We start from the raw sequence: 18,993 nt of genomic DNA on the forward strand, positions 1-18,993 counted from the left end.
AGGGCAAATGAATCTATTTTATAACTCCTGTGTAAAAGTTTCATTATGCTAACTGGTAAAGGTGGACCTCATTTCCACCTTATGCTTAATGTGATAATAATGCATTATAGTACTCCTATCTTATCTTTTACATTAGCACTTGATAAAATTGTTTGGAAGTTCCATCATATAAGATAAAACCTCACATTAATTCAAAGGATAACATTTTATTATCAGCACAAACATAATTATAATAGATACATATATTCTATATATCCTTTTTACAGGCTGTTGAAATGGGAATACTAAATTCCTCTTACAAAAAATTAAGGAAATATGAAGTACACTTTTTCTTTTTGAAAGTGAAACATGCTAAAAATTACCAATTTTTTTTTAAATTCCTATTTGCTGTGGTTTGTAAGTGTCTTCTGTTTGTGCTGAATATTAAAAGCACATTGTGTAACAAAGAAAAATTGCACACTGGATGGCACCATGTAACAAATCCACTTAAATAGATAACTGAAAAACCTCAAGATGTAAGAGAACCTTACCCAAGGTAATTACATTCACTCAACAACACTTACTGTGAACATGACCATTCTTAACACATTTGGTGCCACAAGCATTATTAATTCCTACCCTAGTTCCAACCACAAACATTGTTTTTTATTATTTAACCCATGTCTCTAACTATACTATGTTCAGCTCATTGAAGTCACTTGTATTATGTAACACACTAGTATGTCAAGTCAATTGTGATCTACCAGTGAGACTTGTGGCATCAAATGTGTTAACTACACAGAATTGACTACTCTTGTTACAATGACAAAGTACTGTATGCTCAATGGAACAGCACTATTTAGATCTTGGGCCTTCTTTTCAGCAACTCAGTCTAATTACATAAACAGTCAATAATGTTTAATTTACTACTGTCCTCCATTATTTTAATGCTCATATGAAGTTGATTGAAATTGTATGAAAAATTGATACAGATTACCATTAATTCCAATATACTTACTAAAAACACATGCAAGAAAGACAGATAATTAATTTTTGCACATAGGAGAATAATTAAAATCAAAGAGGAATGGGCTCAAAAAGGTATTTGTTTAAATGATTCCACAATGATTACAACATTAAGCAACACTTGTTTAAATATATTGGTGCCAATGTCTTTGATTATTCACATTTTCCAATTAGTCTATCATGATTTAATTATTTTATTTTGTTTGAAGATGTACAATACTGAAAAAAAATTTTTTTGACAAGAACTGTTCTAATTTAAAAATGGATGGGATATATGATAGCTATCTACAATAAAGGGTTGGCTAAATAAATTTTAGCAAAATAATTAGTCACCCTATCTGCAGAAGTTTATTATTAAAATCATAAAAACCAAATGAAAGAACTGGACAAGATATACCGATTTTTCTTTATTTACTGTCGTGCTACTTAACCTAGGATAAGAACAGCAACAAATGTGTAATATAACACTTAAAACTTTATTAAATCTATTATTTTCAGGTAAGAAGCAAATACAGAAATACTGATTTAACTGTCTGTAGCACTACATTATTAGTATTTCTTGCTGTACAATAACCTTTATATCCTGATAAGGAAAGCAAAGTGTAACCAATAATCACTGTTCATGGTACCATTTACAAATACAAAACAAGAATTTTCCCTTAAAAATATTTGTTCACGTTTTACCTGTATGTGTGCAGGCAAAAATCAACAACTGTTTCAACTTACGTTTTGTTAAGTTAAATCCTCTTGCTCTGACTAGTTTTAGCGAGTAAGTAAAACTTCAATTTTTTTGAATTAATTTGTTCATTATTTTTACGTTATATTGATTGAAAGTTTTATTACGGAAAGGTACATCTGAAAAATAAAATTCTATTGATTCTTGTGATTTTTTCAATGTAGACATAGAAAATTTAATTTGAAAATAAAGTAGTTGAGAGACTGCTTTCAGGACATACATTTTTCATTTATATTTTACAGACCTATCATTTTTAAGGCCACTCCATATACATACTTAATAAACATTTGAATTAAGACTAAAGCTTTCAGTATTTAAGAATTTCTTCTTCATAAATATAAATGACATTGGAAAGTAATAGCAAGGCTCAGACATATTTACCTCAATATATATTTAACAGTTGCAGGACAATGTATAAATAAACATTATTAACTTTATCTTCAATTATGTGTATGTTCTCTTTATATGTACAAAAAAAAACATCTGATGAACAGTAATTTTTCTTTCACCCTTTGCCATACAAACACGCATTTGAAATAATTTTCGATCTGCACATGAAATTTACTAAACAAAATGAGTAACCTCTGCATCACAAAGTTGATGATAATAAAAGTTATAAAACTATTATGAATAGTGAACTTCCTAGTTGCATGTTTTACCATAATTAATATTGGAAATATTTATAAATGTATATCCATTATGCCAAGAAATGAAAGATTACATACAACTTCACAAATATAGTATGTTTTTTTGAAAACTTTTTAAGAAGAATAGTTGATACAAAAGAACAGTTATGTTAGAATGCTGTTTGGTCATAGTTTTGCTTAACACTGTTACCCATTTTCTTTACTGATTGGCATTTTCACAGGCATCAATCCAATCACTGTAAACATCAATTGGTTCAGATAAATCTGTGCAAAAGTCTAAGGTTAACAAAAATAACTAGAAATGAAAACTAGATAAAACTTCTATTAAAACACTGCATTCTTAGTGCAGTTTTATGTTGTGTTTAGTTCAGACCTTTCCATCTGAGGGGAAAGAATGAATTGAAATTGAAAAGAGATTCTGTCACCCAAAATAAACATTGATTTTCATGGAAAGAAATCTGGTGACAAGTTAAAATAGATTCGTTGTAGACTGAATCAATAGATATGACCCTTATAGCCTGAAAAGATTTCCAGCAGTCATAAGCAGTTATGGTACCTCTGGTAATGGTACTTTGTATAGACTTGCAGAGGTGAAAATATGGTGCATTGAAATTTATGTGGGCAACAAGTTATAATCAAAATACTACACTGCACATTCAGCCTAAAAGTAACACCATATACATTTGACATGCATCTTTTATAGTATCTGTTGAGATGCTATACAACTTATGTTAAGCAGTTTTAGTACCAAAGTTGATAATATTTTCAATCTTCTTAAGGAAAATGCTTTTCTTCAGCTTAAATAGGAAATTTATTACTGTTTTACTTGTATACAAACAATATTTGTTATTAACTACAGTTGTAAATAATAAGATGAATCTTAATAAAACTTTTATTATATAATGAGCAGGGCTCAAAATTAACAGCAAACTAAAAACTTGTGTACTGTAGCAGTCTTGCTAATAAAGCTTAATAAGCATTAGAAAACTTTGCTGTCACATACTTCTGAAGGAAGTTGTACAAATTCTTACTGTTGAGCATCAACCCATTCGTGATACATGCATTTTAATTATTAATACTTCAAGGTTCTGAGTAAAGGTTACTATAACTGTGAATAATAAAAACTTTCATGTACTAATACTATACTAGTTTTGCAAGACTCATTTCAGCTGCATGGTATACCCAGTTTAACTATCATGAAATGGAAGTAGTGAGACTGTTACTTCCACTAGTTTGATGCTGTATCTGGCATTAGCATGTGGAATGGTCAGCTATACTCACATCATGCAACTTCTGAAGTGCAGTGCTGCTGTTAGTGTGGTTAGAAATAACGTGCCCAATTTGTTGCTCGTCGAAAGTATGAATGAAAAATAAATCCTGTAAACTGAATATTCCTCATAATGTTTCTATGATTAACACATATGTTAAACCTATAGGCTTCAAATATTTCTCCAGTTTTCAGCATTTAAAACATTTGCAATTACAAAATACTTTTAGAATATGGTAGCCATCAACAGTGGGGGGGACTGTATTTTGCTGATCCAACTACCTGTATACAAAACTAGATTCCATCCAAACCAAGTTTTGTAAAAAAGGGAAAATAAATACCAGTTAGATATAATTAATATGAGTGTGATACTTGAAAAATGTCATTGAACATTTATACATATAAATAGGACAATTATAGATATTTATGAACATTTAGTATATGAAACAATTATGTAGCAGTCCCAAATTTATTTGTGTTCTTAAAAGTTAAAATTCAGGCCAGCAGTGTAGACCTAAAATATTAGAACTCTAACATATTATAAATGTCTTTTGTTTTTTAATAAATGCAGGAATATTCTTTAATGACCGAAACAGTTCTCACATGAAGAAATTATTTTATTTCCTCACATTTCAATTTCATTTACCATTATGTTTAGTCTTATCTGAATGTATATCTACTAGGAATATGTTTACACTTTCTTTTTTTTTCTTTTTTTTGAGTCCAATTATTTTTGGGCCACTTTGAAAATTCAAAAATGACTTTTACACTTTTAAACAAACTTTAGTACCAATGTGCAACAAGGGATGTAGCAGTAGACATTACCATATGACTCTTACAAGGTACAAAAACAAAGGATACAGTTTATCGACGTTTGGAAGTCTTCCATACAAACTCTGCATGTTATTTGTCCAGTATTCCTTTGTCTATCCCTACAAGCAGACAAAGGATTACTCAAGTTATTTTGTTAAAAAACTAACAGACTAATTAATTTCAATAATATAAAATTTGTTCAGGTAAGAGAAATCCTAAACAAAAATTAATAAATAATCAAATGTATATGTAATTAATCAATTAAGGAAGTGATGTGTTTTTCTTATTAACCAACCAGAGTTCCAATAAGAATGTTTGCCTTTAGAAGTATACATTAAATTTAAAGAACTAGTTTTATAACTTTCATTTTCAAAGTAGCTAGATGTATTGTTATATATGCACACACACAATTTCTTTTTACACCATACTGTATTCATAACATTAATTTTGATTATGCTTTCCTGTTTTGAAAAATCAAAAATTTACATAATACAGAAAGCAAAGCTATTCTTTATGTCAGATCTATAGACTATAATTATTCTTTCTAGGCTACAATCAACAAGAATAAAGTATAACAATCATGGGAAACATCTTTTGAGCTTTGAAAAAATGCTTATGGGAAAGGTATTGAAAAATTTTAGCAAAAAAATTTATTCTTGTGCTTTATATTGCTATTTAATACATGCAGTTAGTTGGGTAAAATCATATTAATGAAATTTTAATTTTGAGATATAATCTACTTCATGTATCTTTCTTTTTCTTTTACAAGGTTTTAAAGTACTTCTTTGTAGTTTTGGGCAAAACTTGTGCATGTCTAAAGGATTTTTAAACTTTTGTTAGAAGAATCCAGAAGCAGGATTCAAACAAATATTTAATGCAATTAATAATGATATTAAAGAAGTGTATTGTAGCATTAAATATATTGTAGCCCTGATTCGTTGTAGGCAATGTAGAATTCCTAAGGGGTAGAATGAATGGTTAATAATTCTTCACCAAAAATAAAGATTTTTCTATCAATACTAACTCCAGGAAATACCTTTTAAGACTTTCACCCACTGAATTCATAAGATGTAAGGATATGAACAGTTCACTCATTAAACTTGTGGAACAAAGAAGGGTACTAGATTAATGCATTAGTTATAGTTTACTTCTATGGACTTAATAAGTGAATTACGAGTGAAAGCCATGTCTCTCAAGGTTAACAATAGACCCAATAATAATGGAAGAAAATACACAAGGAGCATGTTAAAACACAGGAGAATTTACTAAAACACCTCCTAAAAGTTCACCAAACTAAAGGCCTAGAGATTTTAACACTACCTCACAAAGGCTACCAGTTAAAAAAAAACATCTTCATATAATTAAAATTAAATACAAGTTTCAAAAAATTTGACAAGTAGTAAAGACTAGCTGCTTCTTGTCATTAGTTAAACAACAACTAACATAAAATTTTCTTTATTAAAAGAAATTTAGAACTGGCTATATTAGATCCTATATTTATAGTCATTACCTAACACAAACTTAAATACCTAACTACAGGGCTAGTCTTGCAAGAGAGTCACTAGCAGCATAATTAATATATCACGAAATAACATTTTACATAACTTATGTGAAAAACAGAACTTAAAAGTAAATGTTTTTGAGTAAAGGGTGAAGATAATCTTTACATATATCTTTATTGTATACTTACAAAAAATAGAAATTCATTTAATAAATAGACTAAACTCAAATTGTTGGATTTTTTTTTAGTATATTAACTTGGTTAGTTTAATTTGAGCATCATAATCACATTACTTACTGTACAATTTTCTTATTAATCTATTTTTAGCCACAGCATAACAGTTCATAGAATAACTAATTTTTTTTTTTCAAGTACAAACCATTAGCTCCTAGATCTATCTATCAACTGATTTAAGATATAATTACAGTTGCTGCTTTTGAGGATTCCTTCTTGTTTTATTATAATTCTTTAAAAACATTAATATATTTATTTTAACTATACTGTCCTGCTACTTGAGAATTATTAATCATCAAAATGTCATAATGAATAATTTCATATGTTATATTTCTCTACAAAATCATACATTACCAGTGCTTAGATACTACTCACTAGATATTGTTAAAAATGATTATATAGTTTTACATATACTTCTTTTATGGGTTCCAATGGAATCTGTGGTTATCCATGAACCAAATAACGAGTCCTTAAGTACATTGTAAGTTCTATTCTTTATTTCTTTAAGAATTGTTCAAACTGTATATATATTTATCTTTCTATCATGAAAATTATTAGCCTACTGAAAAAAAACAACAAACTCTACAGTAAATTTCCTAAAAACAGTGATGAATAAATAAAAACTGTGCAGTCAATGCAATTCCTTGGATAATAGCTGTTTACAACTGTCTTTCATCATTCCATATGTTATTTTAGTAAGGAAAATTGTATCATGTTCGAATTTAAGCAAAGAAGACTGACAGCAATGCATTGTTGGGAAAAATATCTGGGCTTCACAGCAGTGCAATAAAGTGCTCGGGTTTGCTAAGCTGTTGCAGGGATGTTTTTTGTACTTGATTTCCTCTAGTGCAAGAAAAGGCCATTATGGAAGTGAGCACATTTTGACACTTTTAACTTCTATTGGAAGTGACAAAGGGGAGATATTTATCAAATCAATTTATTTGACATAGTACAATAAAATCATGCATGTATAAAATATGGACATGAAATATATTCATGTATGTGTAAACCAAACAAATATACACACATACATGTTCTCAACTATTTATACATTTTATAATTTATGTTCCTATTTTTAAAGGAAGTTTTTTTACCAACTTGACCATTTAGCACAGATGTAGACTGATGGAATATAAGAATTCCCTTCTTTTGTGAAATTTCCTCACAAAAAGGAAAAAATTTTGTTAAGTTTTTTAAGATTAATTATTAAGCACAAAAACTGATTAATCAATGCTAGTGTTACCATGAAATTTAAGCAATTGCAAAGAATAAACAATTTTCCTGTAATGCACCATAGAAAAGAAGTATCCTGATGTATATATTTTTTTCTACCATTCAGGATATAAAGAGCATGACTGACATTTGGCTATTTTATATACACAAACACACAGACCGTATGATTAGTATACTGATTTAGAACAACCTAAATCTGTGACCAAATTTCATAAGTTAAAGAAAAATAGTTGTTTTGGAAGGACAAGTACTTCTGAATACGTTCTGACAATAATAGGTTTAAATACAAATAACCACAACTCTACACTGACTGCACTAAATTTATTTACACAAATAAAAATCAAGTTAACTACAGATGTCTTCCCATTCTTTATTTATTCATTGTAGGTCAGAAATCAGGTGTATAAAAATATTATTGCAGGTCTATTTTGTATTTCCCATAAGCCGCTACCCACGAAACCTTTATTATTTCAAAGGAATGTGAAAAAATACTTGTAGTTAATTTTTATAAAAATTTCTAGGCCTAGTTATTTGCATTAGCTTGGCAGCCTTTGATATTTAAATTATAACTTATAGTGCCATATTTTTTGTATACAAGATATGTACCACTCAGTAAAATATGATTACTCACATTTTTACATCACAGGACTTTTCATGATTACAAAATGGACAAGTGAATTGTGTCTCCAAAGCCTCAATGGCTTTTCTTTTTGGAGGAGGTTTCCTTTTACTTTTTCTCCTCCCCATCTTGTGTACAGTTCAATACCAAATACCACTTAAAAGTTTCTTCACTGAAAAAAATAAAATTGAAACATGCATGAGCCTAATTTTGTAAACATATTTTATGTGTTGGTAGTCCAGCTAGAAGTAAATCAAAACAGCATCTTTTTGACAAGAACATAAATGCAATTCTAAAATGTTTAATTATGTGAATAGTATCTTTCTGTTATATGCAAATTTATACTTTTTATTGAAGACAGAGCTGTAAGTATTATTACATTAATAAGTATTTGACTTGTGCTTTAGTGGAAACCAACTGGAGGTTTAGTTATTTGTTTACAAATACAAATTTGGGTAGTAGTTATAACAAATAGTGTTGTAGTCATACATGTTTCAAAGGAACTACATACAGTGCTATCATAAAACAATGTCTTCTCTATGGAAATTGGGCATTTTATGATTTAATATAAATGTGTCTGGTCACTAAACTTAAGGCCAATAAATGAAAACTTGGTAGAGATGGCTTTAAATCTTAACAGTTCATGACACCTCAACTTAAAATCAGTGGTTATAAAGTGTTGAGTAGTCTGAACCATTTCTTTAAGAGCTGTTTTCAATATATCTTAAGTGTTTGGAGTAATTTAAAAGATGTAACCCATCAGCACTTTATACATTCTTAATGGAATAACAGTCCAATCAGCATAAAGGCAATCCAACCATTCACTACTATGTTTTTCAAATAATGTGTTAGTTGGTTTATTACAGTGGAAACAGGCATTTTTATTCATCAGGATGAAGCCACAAATTAATGCAGCAACACGTGGCAGAACACATAGTTATAGATTAGTCCCAATAATTTGTAGCATTAATACTTCACAAAATGCAAAAGTTGATGCATCAACCAATGTTTATTCTTGTCCATTACCAAACTTCCAACATCATCTTAAGTGTCATGTTTCATAACATTACGGACAACAATACACCATCTAGCCATTTAAGGCAGTCCCTGCATGCCCACACCTAAATAAAATATTTAAAACCCATTCTTTATTATTCAAAATATTATTCCTTTTTATAAGTTCTTGCTCCAGCCTATATTACATCTTATGGCAGCTCATATGTTAATCATCGTTAGAAAAATAAAACTGTCTTAACTAGAACCTTGTCTTTTCCAGCTTTTAAAAATTATGGTTCTCACACCCTATTATCATTAGAATACATCATTAAAGATCAGAGGCCTTTCTTTTATCAATCCCATAGATAATGTAAACTTCAATAAATTCACTTCTTAATTTTGTTTTTCAATTTCCACCCTTTCACTTATGTTTGGATCAGAAAGCACGGTTGTATTTTTCAGGCTTTGCTCATCTCTTTTATTTCATCTATCACATATACTTGATAAGTGCACAGACCGATTTTATCAGAACAATGAATATGACCTAACAGTTTTGTTTTCTTACTATATTGTTTGTTACAAGTTACAGATTTTACAATTACAGTAAGGAAGAATATTTTCTAAACTGGTACGATCTTACAATCATTGATGCAATCATTCTAAAGTACTCAAGTTTTTTTAAATACTAAACCCTTTTTTGCTGTACAATATATTCTCCCTTCCCGTCAAAGATGTAACTTTATTAAGAAAATAATGAATATGACTGTTGTAGGGTTAGATTGTCAAAGTTATCATGTCAAATAGATATTTGTACTTATAGTAGTAGTGGTATAATTACGTACAAGTAGGAGGTTAAATTAAAATGGACAACATTCTTCTGTTGTCGTGAATTAAGTTTTATTGTCTAGTAATTAGCTTTAATTTATTTAAAAAAGTTACCCAAGTCTCTTCAGTTTTCAAATTCAACTTTCATTTTCAAGACGCTACTTTCAAAAAATAACATCAACACCCTTGTATTCAAATAAGGGTAGGCTTAACTCAAACTTTGCTTAAGCCTTAAGCCAGGGTCAATAAATTATCAGACATAAAGTAATTTACTTAACATATAATCAGACTTGGTGGTATAAAATATACTGTTTTACCTTGAGAACGATAAAGTAAACCTTCGATTTCAGGTCTCTGTAAAGATTTAATAAATCATACAACCTAGCAATACAAATTTACGAGTTCTCGCGCCGTTTTCAATACACCAGAGGGAGCAGAGATCAAAGGGGAATCGTGTCATGTATTACATGTTATTTCAAAGTTCTGAAAGGCATAAAATTCGCACAGTTTAAGACACAAATTTCGAAACATAGGAATTCTGCGAATAAAAAGAAATACAACCGTAACCCTGACAGTTCACAGTGAAGGTCAAATGAAATAGCTAGTGGGACCTGCAGAGGTACGTTTTCAACTGCCACATGAAGAAAGTTTTCTTCATTCTTATTTATTCAAATAAAGTTGACATTATGTGTTTGTTGCAAGTAAGCACAAAGTTACACAATCTGTCCAACACTGTGGGAGAGGAGGCAATAAACTTGGCATACAAGAAAAAATTAATCTGCCTAGTATAAACTTCATGAAAACTGTTTTATTCGTTAAATGATTAAACAACAGTACAATATATTTTTACAGTTCTCTTTATAAAACTGTATGAAAGAAACAAAATTAAAGGCAATGTTGCCTTCAATAAATTTCAGAAAACTTCGAACTTCCCCTATTTCACATGTCACTATTCTTCTACTGCTAAAAGTGATCCAGATAAAATTTGAAAGCTTTTTTAATATTTTGTATCACTAGCAGTTATTGTGACTGAAACGTGTGTCTTGTAGCTATTTAGACATATTGTAAGCATATGAAAATGTAGATCAGTAGCTGACAATCATTTTTCACACTGGATTGGTTATTGTTTATTCGGAAATAAACACAAAGCAACACAATGGGCTATCTGCGCTCTGCTTACCACGAGTATCGAAACCCGGTTTATAGCAGTGCGAGTCTGTAGACATTCCGCCGTGAAAGAAACAAGTTGGACACAATGTAAAATACAAGTGAACAATATTTATAGATCAACAGAACACAGACATAGCGTGTACGCTAGCTTTACGGATACCGAAAGGTCCTTCTAATGGACTATGCCTCTCAAGTGGCGTAGTGGTATGTCTTTGGATTTCTAACACTATAATCCGGACTTTGATACTCTTGGTGGACAGAGCACAGATAACATACTGTGTTGCTTTGTGCTTACCTTCAAACAAACAAACTAACCAGATAATGGAATATTTATCTTTAAGTGATCAGACCAAAATTACGAAAAACATAATATAGACGTTATATGGTGGCCTGGCATGGCCAAGCGCGTAAGGCGTGCGACTCGTAATCCGAGGGTCGCGGGTTCGCGCCCGAGTCGCGCTAAACATGCTCGCCTTCCCAGCCGTGGAGGCGTATAATGTGACAGTCCATCCCACTATTCGTTGGTAAAAAAGTAGCCCAAGAGTTGGCGGTGGGTGGTGACGACTACCTGCCTTCCCTCTAGTCTTACACTGCTAAATTAGGGACGGCTAGCACAGATAGCCCTCGAGTATCTTCGTGCGAAATTCCAAAACAAACAGAAGTTATATGGAAATACAAAATAAAATGTTAATACACAGTACCACGTCACAATAAAAACCTTTAACAATAATCAAAATAAAACAAAACTATATAATATCACCAGTACAAGAACACGTATTAGAACAACCATTTACAAAATATACACAATCATTAATATAAAGTATCTTTAAAAAATATAGCAAACACACATATTAAGTGCTTTTCATAAAACGAAATATGAAATTCACTATGAATATTGATGAAAATAGTATGCCACCCCCTGTGGCACAGCGGTATGTTTGCGCACTTACAACTCTAGAAACCAGGTTTCGATACACGTGGTGGGCAGAACATAAATTGTCCATTGTTATGGGCCTGGCATGGCCGAGCGCGTAAGGCGTGCGACTCGTAATCCGAGGGTCGCGAGTTCGCGCCCGCGTCGCGCTAAACATGCTCGCCCTCCCAGCCGTGGGGGTGTATAATGTCACGGTCAATCCCACTATTCGTTGGTAAAAGAGTAGCCCAAGAGTTGGCGGTGGGTGGTGATGACTAGTTGCCTTCCCTCTAGTCTTACACTGCTAAATTAGGGACGGCTAGCACAGATAGCCCTCGAGTAGCTTTGTGCGAAATTCCAAAACAAACAAACAAACAAACAAACTATAGTATAACTATGTGCTTAACTATAAAGAAACGAAAAAAAGATATGCTCAAACTAGCAAAGACCTGCAAAACATATAGGGACAGATCAATATATTTATTGCAACAGTACTTTAACTACAAAATTTCTTGAATTATATAATACAAAATAATTCTAATCTATAAGTCCATTTGTTAGAAGCCTAATATTAGTTAAGCCTTTATTATATGCGCCTCATACTGAGTATAGTCGATAAAGAGATAAATTAACGCTGTAAATGATGTACGTTTTTCACTTTTGATTAGTTCGGGCTGTACTTCAGTGTACTTAAAACTCTTAATAACTAGGCCTGGCATGGTCAGGTGAATTAAGGCGTTCGACTTTTAATCTGAAAATCGTAGGTTCGAATCCCCCTCGCACCAAACATGCTCACTTTTTCAGCTGTGGGGGCGTTATAAAGTGATGGTCAATCCCACTATTCGTTGGAAAAAGAGTAGCCCAAGAGTTGGCGGTGGGTGATGATGACTAACTGCCTTCCCTATAGTCTTACACTGATAAATTAGGGACAGCTAGCGCAGATAGCTCTCGTGTAGCTTTGTGCGAAATTCCAAAACAAACAAATTCAATAAATAAACTGATAATTTATTCTGCGACCTAATATTAGCCCTTTTAAAAATCAGGATACGCTTTTAACATGCTGTTGTACAAAATGTCTATTAAAGTATATTTGCATCTGCCTTTTGTTTATATTTGTTGAAGTAAAGAGGTATGCGGCCTGCCTTTTCAAGAGGAAGAAAACTGATTATTGTAATATATTGATCTCACTAGACAATTCAAATATTTGTTTATATTTACCCTGATGAACACGACAAAAAATAAATAAGATTATTTTTCGAGACATATTTATACGATAAAACTTTATATGCCATCTAAGAAATAAATTCAATCATCAAATTGAGGCACACTTCATCTTTCGTTTCACGATGAAAGTACATAGAACATTAAAGTATGACTGTATTAGAATTGTTCAATTGTCTTAAAGTCTGTAGCTCTCCATTCTTAAATTTTTGTGCTTTTTAAAACTTTTTTATTGCAACCAACTTCACAGTATTCACAAGTTGAGTTTGGTAAACTATATAACAGAACCATTTTCAACAACTTTAATGTCAATGAAATACATGTATTGTTGTCATATCACTAGCCAAGAGCTGTCAAAACTGTTGTCATATGTTTATATGCATATAAATTTCTCAACAAGTGGGTTTCTCGACATCACTGATTGTTGTCATATGTTATCCACTTTTTTTACCTTCCGTGACGGCAGTGTCCTGCAAAATAAACATATTGAATAATATTCTTGTTTACAGGCTTAAACAAAGCTATATTTCTGCTAAACGGTCACTAACATATTTTTGATAGTACAGGTTACTCGTCGACGTCATTGAACAGTGTATATGTTTCCATGGCAATTAGAATGTACTTAAGCACACAAAAGAATGGCATGGCACCAGATGTCCTAAAAGACAAGAATTTGCTCTTGAATAGTAAAAATTCAAATTAAATGTAAACTCAGATAAATTGCAATTGATCAGGATATTAGCTGATGTCTAGATTGAAGCAAAGTTGTAACTGTTCAATTACTTTGTTTATTTTTTTAATTTTGTGCGAAGCTACACGAGGGCTATTTGCGCTAGCCGTCCTTAATTTAGCAGTGCAAGGCTAGAGGAAATACAGCTGGTCATCACTACTCACCGCCGACTCTTGGGTTACTCTTTTACCAACGAATAGTGGGATTGACCGTGACTGTATAACACCCCCCACGTCTGAAAGAGCGAGCATGTTTGGTGTGACGAGGATTCGGATCAGCGGTTCTAACCACCTGGTTATGCTTGGCCAATGAGATGGAAGTCATGGAAATTTTTCATCATAGAAAAAAGTCTAATATACAAAAGAGGACTTTAGCTAGAAATGACAATCCTCACAGATAATAATTTACCTTCAAAGTTAAGACTAAAACAAAGTTAAAGTAACAGTTCCCGTCACCTCCTTAGTAGTTTCAGTATGCAAAATATATTGTTTGTGAGAATATATAGCAAACCATAATCAGTGATGTCGAGAAAACCCACTTGTAGAGAAATATATATGCAAAAACGGCTCGTTTGGGTTGAGAAAATATTTTACATAGAAGATTTCGGTCTGCGCCGGTGACGGTAGAAACGATAGTTTATTGTAACAAGGTAAAAAACTACGTCTGTAACAAGAAAAATAAGAAATAAAAATCGAACGTTATTTTTGAATATATAGGACAGTACCCTTAATATGAACAAAAAAAAACTGAAATGTTATCTCGCATCCCCGGTTGGGAACCACTGTTTTAAACGAATATGAAGAAAGTCTTGTAAGTGGATAATTAAAATACAAATGACTTATTATTGGATTATGTAGGTATTTAACCAGTTGTATGGTTTGATCGGATAAATATGTCTGATTATGTTAAAATGAAAGCATGAGGCAAAATTAAAGACATAAGATCAGTTTATATTAGTGTTCACGACTGATTTGTTTGGAAACGTGAATATCTTTGTTTGTTTCTCCATGAAAAAATTTAATAGGTTAAGACTGAGGCTTAATATAAAATGGAGGATTGTATTACACTGACTAGTCACTTCATTAAAATTATCGTCTAGTACTTAGTTGAACAACATTTAACTGTTATAGCATGTTGTAGACTGAAATATAACAAAGTGTGATTCGAATGGTTGTGAGTTATTGAATTGTAGGATATGGTTTGAAAGGGTTCGGAGATGTTACCGGAATATTATGGCAGTGAGTGGGACATCAAGTTCATACCAGAGATGGTTTATTAGATTGACCACGTAGACTCATCTAGTCAACAAAGATGAATAACGTCTGTCATGCTCTTAAACCAACTTTTTAAAATATGAATGCAGTGATTCGTCATATTATTTTCTCGAGTAGCTCTTGTTTATAATTTTAAAAATACAACAGCGTGGGGTGTACGTGGTTGCCAAAACCATTAAGGTACTTTTTGAATACTACGGGCTTATATAAAAGTTTAAACGTCTCTGTTCATTTTTATGTGAGAATTTTACACACCATTACATTACCTTTAATCAAATTTTACTGTCCCAGCAATAAAATCAGGGCCAAATGGTTCATATGGTTTTCACAATGTTTAAAACCCACTACTAGCAGTGCAAAGATTGGAAGGTTATACCATACGTGTCCAATTACTCATTGTCAACAGTTGGATCCTAACCACCACCAAAGTTGTGCTTTTCTGTTTTGAACGTAAGGTAAAGGGTTTTGACTAGTTTTTGGCTAGCACAATATACTTTTGCAATGTTTTTCTCATGGTACAATCGAAAATTGACCACTGTGCAAAGAATCAAAATTAGTTGGTACAGAGTCTGAAGTTCCTCTTGCGCTTTACAATCTTTATAATTACTTTTTACATAGTTCGTAGTTACAACTCCTACTTGTGGGAGTTATAATATTACTTTGTCATTTTTAACATACTCCAATGATAGATGTTTTCAACAATCGATCAAAGAATCAATCTTTTATAATGACACTTCCTGATGGCTGGGCAAGTGATTCTAACAAACTGGTCTATCAGTATGTTAATTAAAACACATCTGTGCTGTTTGATGGCATTTTGGTTCACAATAGGGTAAGTTTTAATGAGTACTTGTTTACTATTTATAATTTATTTTGAAGGTACATTGAGTCTATTGAACGTGTTCTGGTCTCAGAGTTTGGAGTTTTACGTAACCTAATTAACATATATTGAGTGTTGCATGCATTTTATTTAAATTCCTAAAAAAACAATATGCAAGTTTGACTCTAGTAATCAAATTATACAATTACTTAACTGTTTAGAGGAGAGAACGCTATCCATCAGGAAATAGCCTGAGCATTGTATGTCCAAGAAGCTTTGCACAGTTGGAATATGTGATCCATATTATGTTAATCATAGTTAGCAGTGCTGTAGAGTGTGAACCAAACCTCCCTTTTTTAAACGGTTATTATATAATGTTTAGAATTTTCAGCAATAAAAGTTATAGTTGCACAATAAAATTTGACCAGAAAAAAAATTCAAGTAATTTTTAGCACGTAATTAGAAAAGTGGACTCTCGATGATAATTAACATTAATTAATATTTGTTGTATTTTAATGAAGTTACATCTTTAGCTTTCCAAAAGTGTTGAAAGTTGAAAATATGCTATTTGAATTTACAGTTTAGGATAGAGATTAGAAACTATGTTTTGAGGGTTAACTGAAAGGAAGATGGATTATCTGTTTGTTGTTAAAGACCAGTCGAGATGAGAAACAAACAAACTTGAAATAATGCTTTCGATTGTGGAAAACAGAGTAATTACGTAAAAAAAGCTATATTTTGCGTATTTATGTAATATTGTGGAGAAAAGAAGGGCTAAAAGTTTAATCAGGGCAATTACATTATAGCGTAGAAAAGAATAGGAAATTGTGAAAAGAAATATACAGCATAAAGAAAACAGAGGGTAAGGTGGGTAGACAAGAAGATAATGTGGATCTCAAGTGAATGTATACATGTTCCGGGGGGTAGACAAGAAGGTAATGTGGATCTCAAGTGAATGTATACATGTTCTGGGGGTAGACAAGAAGGTAATGTGGATCTCAGGTAGATGTATACATGTTCTGGGGGGTAGACAAGAAGGTAATGTGGATCTCAGGTAGATGTATACATGTTCTGGGGGGTAGACAAGAAGGTAATGTGGATCTCAGGTGGATGTATACAAGTTCTCTTAATTTTAAAGTTAATATCATGTACAACTCAACTACCAGGTCAGCAAAGCTGGAAAAGTTGTAACTTTGAAACCTACCTTGGGTTCAAAGAGGTATTAGTGGTGGAGAAAGCTTAAGTTCAGTTGCAATCCATAAAAAAAGACATATGTTAAACTGAAGGCGACTCATAAGCGAAACAGTTGTTATTTAATGATTTTTTTTTCATGTATTTTTTCATGATACGTATTATATAACTTGGAGAGTAAGAGAAAAGTAACAATACATTTTAGTGAATTCAGAGTCAGAAATTTTTTTTTTTACCTATGCATGTGAGACAGAATAGTTAAGTAGGAGAATAGAGGAAGATAACACGGAGTGCAAATATTAGTATCACATCACTATTACCACACTAAGCTCCCACCAACTGCCATCTATACAATTTCTAGAAAGAAAACTCACACCACTTCACCCATCAAATTGCCTAACACGCATTTAGAATCCAGCATTGGAGAAAGAACATCAATGATTCATTGACTTTCAAGTGTACAATGAACTCGACCACGCAAGATGAGGAAACAGTCGAGAGATGAACTAATTAGCGTGTGTTTTCTAATGTTGTGACAGATTGAAAATTATGCTTTCTCTCGAATGATCTCTTACGCGTGTGAGTATTCTCAAAATCAGAATTTTTTGTATGATAAATGGAGATGAAGGAAGAGTTATTTCTACAGATTGGAACGTTTTCAGAAGTTAAAATATTAACTTGTAATATATAAGGTATGAGACATAACAGAATGTCAAAGTTGATTTTTAGAGTTAAAAAAGTTGAGCTAAGTAAACTTTAATTATTAGCACTTAGTTCTCAGATTAGGGTTTGTTAGAAATTATAAAGTGTTTCAAATGTATTTGAATTTGTAAGTAAAGTTTGATTCATTATTCATTAAACTGTTATTTCTTGATAACTAATAAAGATTAGTTCAAATTCCTTCCAACCAGTGGCACAGTCTGCGGACTCTAAACTCTTGAAATCTGGTTTTGCTACTTTTGATAAGCATTGTGTAGCTTAACTTCTGACTTGGCTTAAGACAGTGTATGAATGAAACTAATTTTGCTTTTATTTTCGTTTTTGCTTTTATTTCCGCAGATAGAGTCGGATAGAAAACACATGTTTTTATCCAAAAATATTTTAAAGATAACTAATCTATTTCAAAAGTAGATATGAAATAATAAGTTGGCTTACTGATAAAACAGCTTTTACTTTAGAATGTTGGTTTTAACACTACATTCACTGAACAAAACTATCACTTATACCCATCAAAATATAAAGGTGATTAAACATATATTTACATAAACGGATTGCATGCATAAAAGTTGACTGTTATTAAAAGCAAAGCTTCACAATGGGTTGTATGCATTCTGCCAACCGAAAATACTGAAGTCTATTTTAGCTTTAGGCCACACACCAGGATATATGAGCTCTGTTGGTCTCAGAGAATCGAACCCTGATATACATTCCTAAACTTACTGCTGACCCACTGCAAGACTATTATAATATCAAAATTAAGTATTTTAAATACATAACTGTGGGAAATTAAGCCATTTTTAAAATTAAAAACGTAACACTTAATATTATTATCATATTTGTCATTAAATTTATATATATCTTTTACTCTAATATTTTTCACTAATCCAATATTAGGTATCGTCAATAGATGTCACTAGTTGCTGAATGATCAAAGTGGAAGTTCAAGTAAACCAAAAAATCAATACATCATAAAACAGTTGTTATTGTGAATAATATTTTAGTTTAAATATTAATATTACGAAAATAAAATTAAGTGAACCTAGATCACTATAAACTATACAATATCACAAAACCTTTT

General features: G+C 31.5%; 1 protein-coding gene across 2 annotated transcripts; it reads right to left on the reverse strand.

The window, feature by feature from the left end:
* Window positions 1–190: 190 nt before the first annotated feature.
* Window positions 191–10,466, reverse strand: LOC143241185 (transcription elongation factor 1 homolog). 2 transcript variants are annotated; one of them, XM_076484754.1, is made up of 4 exons: window positions 10,194–10,466; window positions 8,068–8,227; window positions 4,517–4,587; window positions 191–2,652 (listed from the first exon to the last, which is right to left on the reverse strand). In XM_076484754.1, exons 2-4 carry the CDS (start codon window positions 8,181–8,183, stop codon window positions 2,588–2,590), a joined length of 252 nt encoding a protein of 83 aa, XP_076340869.1. In that variant the 5' UTR covers window positions 8,184–8,227; window positions 10,194–10,466; the 3' UTR covers window positions 191–2,587. The 2 variants fall into 2 exon arrangements, with proteins under 2 accessions (XP_076340869.1, XP_076340870.1); XM_076484755.1 differs by having other exon boundaries at window positions 9,991–10,362.
* Window positions 10,467–18,993: the final 8,527 nt, after the last annotated feature.

This window comes from Tachypleus tridentatus, chromosome 2, assembly GCF_004210375.1.
Source record: "Tachypleus tridentatus isolate NWPU-2018 chromosome 2, ASM421037v1, whole genome shotgun sequence".
Taxonomy (NCBI): Eukaryota; Metazoa; Arthropoda; class Merostomata; order Xiphosura; family Limulidae; genus Tachypleus; species Tachypleus tridentatus.